The following is a 6,773-nucleotide window of genomic DNA, read 5'->3' as shown; positions in this document are numbered from 1 at the left end:
TTTATTGTTCTGTTATGTTGTGGCTCTTAAATGTCTCTCAAAGGCCCATGTGCCAAGTGCTTGGTTTCCAGACTGTGGCAGTAATGTGGGATGGTTGAATCTTAGGAGGTGGCTTTGTGGAAGAAAGTTAGGTTACTGGGGATGTGCCCTCAAAGGGACATCCCTTTGAAAGGAAGGGAAATCCCTTCCTTTCTTTCTTTGCTTCTTGACCATCATGAAATGATAGACTTCCTCTGCCATGAACTCCCGCCATGATATACTGTGCCACAGGGATGGCAACTTTTGAACTGTGAGTTATAAATCAACCTTTCTTCTTTTAAGGTGTTTGCCTCAGGTATTTTGTCACAGCAGCAAAATGTGACTAACCCATATTCCTTCCCCAAACTCATTCCAATGTGTCCTTTGTCATCCTTTCTTAATAGTCCTCGGGCTGGTTTTATGACAACACCCTCTAAAGGCTGCTCTTGAGCAGAGCAGCAATGGCCCCCATCAGAGCCTCTTGGTCTCAAGCACCTTAGGATGCTGGACTGGTGGGGTGTTGGCACTTCATGAGTGTCCAGTTGGCCTCCTGTTGGGAACACCGCTTCAGTGTGATGGATGTGACCTCATGGTATTACTGACCCAACCTTGATGCAGGAAGTGAAGGTCCAATTCTACTCCTATGAGCTTCCATCCCAACAATTCTAGGCAAAGCCTGAATCTTTTAAATGAATGTCCTTCCTCCGAACACTGGGGTGGGGGGCTTTAGGCTCTGTGTCCATCAGCACCACCAAAGCCAAGCTTCTTCCCTTCTCCTGCATCCCTGGTGGCTCCCTATTCCCATGACATCAAGTCCAAGCAGCCTTGCTTGGCTCCATGTGTATTAGAGTTCCTGATCCTTAAATGTGATACCCTCAGTTCTGCCTCCACACTTCCACCTGCTTTCATCCTTTCTCAAGATGCCCCTCATTCCAGTCAGGGACACCCAATCTTCCAGCTTCCTTTCAGAACCCACATTTCCTAAAACTCTCTCTAATGGCTGTCATATGATCTTTTCCTTCTCTGACAAGTCTGTTATAACACAGAGTTTAGCACCAGGTATTATATTGGCTTATAGTATTTATTTTTGTGTGGTGCTATACCCCCAGCCCTATTTTTTACTTATTTGGAAACATGGTCCTGTTAGATTGCTAATTTGTTGAGGTTGGCTTTGAGCCTGCAATCCTCTTGTCTCAGCCTCCCAAGTATAGAGACTACAGGTGTGTACCACCATGCCTGGCTTGTGGTAATTTTATTTTAATGTCAGTTTTAAATCTTTAACTGAGTCGAGAGGTTTAAAATGCAATCATGTGAGAAGTGGTTAATCAAGCAACTAGTATTCATTCTTTTAGTTACCAGAGATAAATGGATAAGACATGGCTTAATTTCTCAAATGGCTCATATTTAATGGGACATAGACCAGTAATTAGAAAATTAAATGTACTGTTAAAAGTGCTATACAATAGACATATATACAAAACCCTATAAGGGAAGGAAAAGGAGTGAATTGACTGTGGAGAAGGGCTCTATTGTTAAATATCATGTGTTAAGTAGCAAGCCAGAGATCTGTATGCAAGGAGACCAGGAAAGAAGTGCCTTGGTCTCGAAGGCTAAGGCATGTACATTTCCAGAGTCCTATTTCAGAAGGGTTGCTTGGCATCTACTAGCAGACCCAGCCCTGTCATGATCCCTGGATTCTTGTCTTTCTTTTGGTGATCTGGTGTATTCACCACTTTTATTTCACATGAGCTTCGACTTTTCTGCCAACTACTAAAATAATACAACAAATAATAACACAAAACAAAACAACAGTGCTTCCTTTTTGTAATGTGAACAGGCCTCGCCTTATTAACATGCTAAATCTAAAGGGTGCATTAACTTTTAAAATTAATTTATTATTTGTCAGGTAGCCAGAAACAATCATTAGAAATTCAACACTAAAATAGTCCATCAGACCTGGCTATAAAGCAGTGCATATTCTTGATGACTTTGTTATGTAATATCTTGTTATATAAAATCAACTCTGTTATGCAAAGAGAGTTTCTTTCCCTCCCCTCAAAAAATCCCCTAGAGGCCAGCGAGGCCAGCATTGGAGCCTGTCGTGAGGCAAGGCCGGTGCTGAGGCCTCCGAGGCCAGGATAAGAGCCTGCCGAGGGGTTAGGTCCGGTGCTGGGGCCAGCGAGGCCTGCATCGGAGCCTGCCGTGAGGCATGGCCGGTGCTGGGGCCTCCGAGGCCGGGATTGGAGCCTGCCGAGGGGTGAGGCCGGTGCTGGGGCCAACGAGGCCGGCATTGGAGCCTGCCTTGAGGCTAGGCCGGTGCTGGGGCCTCCGAGGCCGGGATTGGAATCCTGCCAAGGGGTTAGGCCGGTGCAGGGGCCAATGGCCAGCATCGGAGCCTGGCGTGAGGCAAGGTCACTCCTGCGGCCTCCAAGGCCGGGACCAAAGCCAGCTTAGGGGTTAGACCGGTGCAGGGGCCAGCGAGACCAGAACTGGGGCCTCCCATGAGGCAAGGCTGCTGCTTGAGCCAGTGAGGTCTGGATCAGTCCACTGAGTAGCCAGGCCACTACTGGGACCATCAAGAGTGGGATCGGTACTTGCAACGCAGCATGCACAGAGAAATATCGCAGAAAATATAAATCAGACGCTTCTCTTAATCAGCAATAACTAGGAGGAAAAGGGCAACAGGAAGAGGTTGAGCTATAGAAAGGGCCCTATAGTGAAGCAACTAATGTGACCAATCAGAGGGTATGTAATACTGGAGGACGGAGCCTCTTTAAAACGCAGGAGGTACATAAACAAATGTATCAAAGTAAATCACCAAAGAAGCGTGGGATGGAGGGAGGGGGAGGGAATGGGATGGGGGCCGGAGGAGGGCTAATTGGATGATGTGTGCTTGTATATCCTCTCAAGTCTTGTACTCCAATGTGATTGATATATGACTACAATGCACCAATTTAAAAAATAAATTAATAAAAAAAATCCCCTAGAGAATCAAATATGCTTTCAATAGGGAAGAAAGAAAGAAGAAACAAGAAAGGGAGGAAAGGAGGAAAGAAGGGAGGGCTAGGAAGGTGGGCCACTGCAAGGCATTCTGAGAGTGACAGGCCACTAGTACCTCTGGGTGCACTCAGTGTGGATGCCCTGCACCCTGACCTGCACCCTGACCTTGGACACACTTCAGGCTCTGAGTCTTCCTACTCAGGTCAGAGGAGCGCTCCTCTTTACAGGGGTTCTCTATCTTCATACTGTAGTCCTCAGCATTTTGTCTAGAACTTAAAATGTCCAATACTATTTGGTCTTTATAATCCTGCTGGTGGGAATTAAAGCTTCCACTTTACAAATGTGGATTTTCATAGAAAACATTTCTTCCCAACCTTATCTGCCAAGACACTTCTGATCTCAAACCCAACATCATCCTATATTCCAGCTAATGTCTTGACTCCCTGGCCCTTAACTCTGCTTTTGTTTCAGTTGTTCCTTCCCCTTGGGTTCACCTCCTTACATTTTTTTTCATTTCTCATTTTAGTATTCTTGGTAGATTGTTTTTTATAAATTTTTTTATTGGTGCATTATATTCATATATCATATTGGGGTAAAAAACCTTGTGTGTACATACATGTACACATCACCGATTTAACCCCAACCCAATTCCCACCCCATTCCCTCCCCATCCCTCCTTCCCTTGCTTGGCTTAGTGATTGACTTCGATATGTTTAAGTACTTTGCATGTTTTAGAGAATTTCCTTCTTCCCCCCTCCCATCCCCTCATTTAGGGTGAGGATATGGAGAAGAGGGAACTCTAAAACATTGTTGGTGGGATTGCAAATTAGTGCAACTAGTTTGGAAAACAGTATGGAGAATCCTCAGAAGAATGGGAACAAATCTACCATTCGATCCAGCAATACCGCTTCTGGGTATCTACCCAAAAGAAAGTAAGCCAAATTACCAAACTAATGCATGTGTATCTATGTTCATAGCTGCACAATTCACCATAGTCAAACTATGGAACCAACCAAGATGTCCATCAACAGATGAATGGATTACAAAACTGGGATATCTACACAATGGAATTTTACTCAGCCATCAAAAAAAAAAAAAAAAACTCAATTACATCATTTTCAGGGAAATAGATGGATCTTGAGGACATTATGCTAAGTGAGATTAGTCTGTCACAAAAAATAAGAAATCAGATGATTTCCCTAATATGTGAAAGCTAAGGAGAATTGGGTCATAGGAGGAACTCTAGATGAAAAAGGAAATCCTACAGAGGAGCAAACCTCCTTACATTTTTTATTTGTTGTTCAAAACCATATTTGTCAAAGTTTTTCCTGTTCAACTTATCACAATTCATCTCTCTTCTTTAATATTTTGAGATGGAAGAACTCAGATCAGATTCAAATCCTGCTCTGTCACTCACCAGCTATGATCTTGGCCAAGTTACATAATGCCTAAATTTCAACTTCCTCTCTCTCTCTCTTTTTTTTTTTCCCCAGGAGATGGTGAGCTTTATTTTGTCTTGTCTGGATAGAGGTTTGATTTGCTCTCGAATGTTCCAGGGTGGAGAGACTAGGAGAAACATAGGATGAAGGTGTCTACTCAGCACAGTCTTCTCCCTCGTTCTCATCTTCACCATCCACAGAGAGTGCAGCATACTTGCTTGCAGAACTGAACTTGGAGGCTGGGTTTTCTTCAGGTTTCTTTGGCTCAGGTGCAGATCTAGAGTCTTGATCCTTTTTGCCATCCTTCCTATCTGACTCCTTCCAGTGGTCTTTGTTCCCTCCATTTCCTGGACCACGGCTGGAGTTCCCAGTTTGGCCTTTTGGGACACTCATTCCGTCTATTTTATTTTCATCTCTCCTTGCTGGTCCTTCCTCAGATGGCTGCACTGGAGCTACTTTCCCCCCACCGCTTGTAGGGGACTGCTGCTCTGTGTCTGAGCTCTGAGATCGAGCAGGAGGGTTAGAGCTCCGCTTCACCCACGCATTCTCCTTTGGTGGAGGGGCTGGCATTACCTTTAGAGGTTGATCAGGTTTGGGAGGCTTAGAAGTTGGAGAGTGACAGTCTTCCTCCTTATTGAGTGGTTCATTTTCTAGAGACTTCTCTCTCTCCTTCGTGCCTTTCTGCCAGATGTGGCTGAGGTTCCAGTCTGTGATGATTCACTCCCTGTCCTCGATCGCTCCCGCTCCTGGGTTTCTTCACTTCGCCAGCTTGGGTGTCTCTCCCGAGGCTGCCGTTCTAGTTTGGGCTCATCCAGCTGGCGCTGCAATTTCTCCTGTTCCTTTTGTAGCCTTTCTTCTACTTCTCTTTCTCTAGCAGCTGTGTCAACAGGTTTTGCCCCTCCAAAGATAGAAGCCGCAAGACTGGACTGGGAGGTGCTAGCAGAGGAATCATCTTCCTTAGGAGTACTCCGAGGCTTTAGATTCAGTTTGGGTCTTTGGGGGGGGACCTCTATCATCATGCCTATAATCATCCCGAGAATAATCATCTCTGGAGCCCCATGACCGATCGTCTCGTCTGTCATATCGGTCTTCATAGCGGTCCCCACCTCCTCTGTAGTCATCATCCCTACGATATCCACTGCCAAATGCTCTTCTGCCACTGCCTATCCTGGAATCATACCCTCTATCATAGTCTCTGCTGCCTCGGTCATCATAGCGATCCCTGCCCCCATATCGATCCATGTCCCGGCGTGGGCCATCACGATAACTATCCCGATACCAATCCCTATATCGATCTGAGTCGTAGTGATCTCGATACTTGTCTCCAAAGCTGTCATCACTTCTTCTTGGTGGGTAGTCATCAAAGCTGTCTGTGGCAGGACGGGCCCTCCAATCTGTGTCTGTTTTGTCAGAATCCCGATTTCTATCTCGGCCAAAAGAGCGATCATCTCTATCTTTATCCTGTGCTTGATCAGCAATATCCACTCGAATTCTTCTGTTACCTAGAGACTCTTCACTGAGACTCAGAGCACTGAACAGGGATTCCAGGTCCTCAAACTCAGCATAACCAAAACCTTTCAATCTCTCTGGAAAGGTGGGTTCACGTGGTAAACGCACTGCACTGATATTTAATCCTCTAAAGAATTCCTTAATGGACTCTTCTGTCATATCATAGGGCAAGTTCCCTAGGAAAGCAGTGTAGGGTGGCGATTTGGGAAGACGGCTTCGGTCGATATTGGGTTCCCGAGCAGCCCGTGGAGCGGTGGGAAGGATGGAACGATCAATTGGAGGTGCCCTATACACATCATCATCGTTACTATGCCAAGTGGTTGAAACATCTCCTTCCAGGTCATCTGTTTCATCAGCCCAGCTGACTGGTTTGGGGACATAGGTGCTTCCTCCACCAGTCCCCCCATCCTCAGCCAGAAAGTCTGTTAGGGAGATAGTCTTCCCCTTCTTATTCTTCTTTTTTGCTGAGGCCGCCATGTTGGGAGAGGGAGAGAGAACGCAAAAGCTTCCTCTCTCTTTAAATAAGAAATTTTATTTTTTTGTGGTTTTCGGTATAGAACCCAGGGCTTCATGCATGCTACTCAGGTGCTCAACACTGAGCTACATTTCCAGCCCTTAAACAAGGCACTAAAACTCTCTCATACCTTTAGGATTTTGCACAAGTCTATGATAAGAGCAATCTCCTCTGACCGATTTACTTGGCTAACTCATTTTTCATAAATCATCTTAAAAATCACTTTTTCCTGGAAGCCTTCTTTGATCCTCAAGTTGGTATTATATGGCCTCTCTGTTTTCCTATACTTTCTC

At 45.3% G+C, this 6,773-nt stretch overlaps 1 protein-coding gene across 1 annotated transcript; it reads right to left on the bottom strand.

Moving 5' to 3' along the window:
* Positions 1 to 4,610: 4,610 nt before the first annotated feature.
* LOC308264695 (eukaryotic translation initiation factor 4B-like) lies at positions 4,611 to 6,443 on the bottom strand (the record flags this gene model as incomplete). Its single annotated transcript, XM_080698075.1, is given in 3 exon segments — positions 4,611 to 5,122; positions 5,125 to 5,461; positions 5,463 to 6,443. Coding segments are annotated over 3 exon segments (1,830 nt in total).
* Between the last annotated feature and the right edge of the window lie 330 nt (positions 6,444 to 6,773).

The sequence above is a fragment of the Muscardinus avellanarius genome (genome assembly GCF_963383645.1).
Source record: "Muscardinus avellanarius genome assembly, chromosome: 6".
Lineage (NCBI taxonomy): Eukaryota > Metazoa > Chordata > Mammalia > Rodentia > Gliridae > Muscardinus > Muscardinus avellanarius.
The sequence above is the reverse complement of the archived record's forward strand: the minus strand, read 5'-3'. Positions and strand labels throughout refer to the sequence as shown.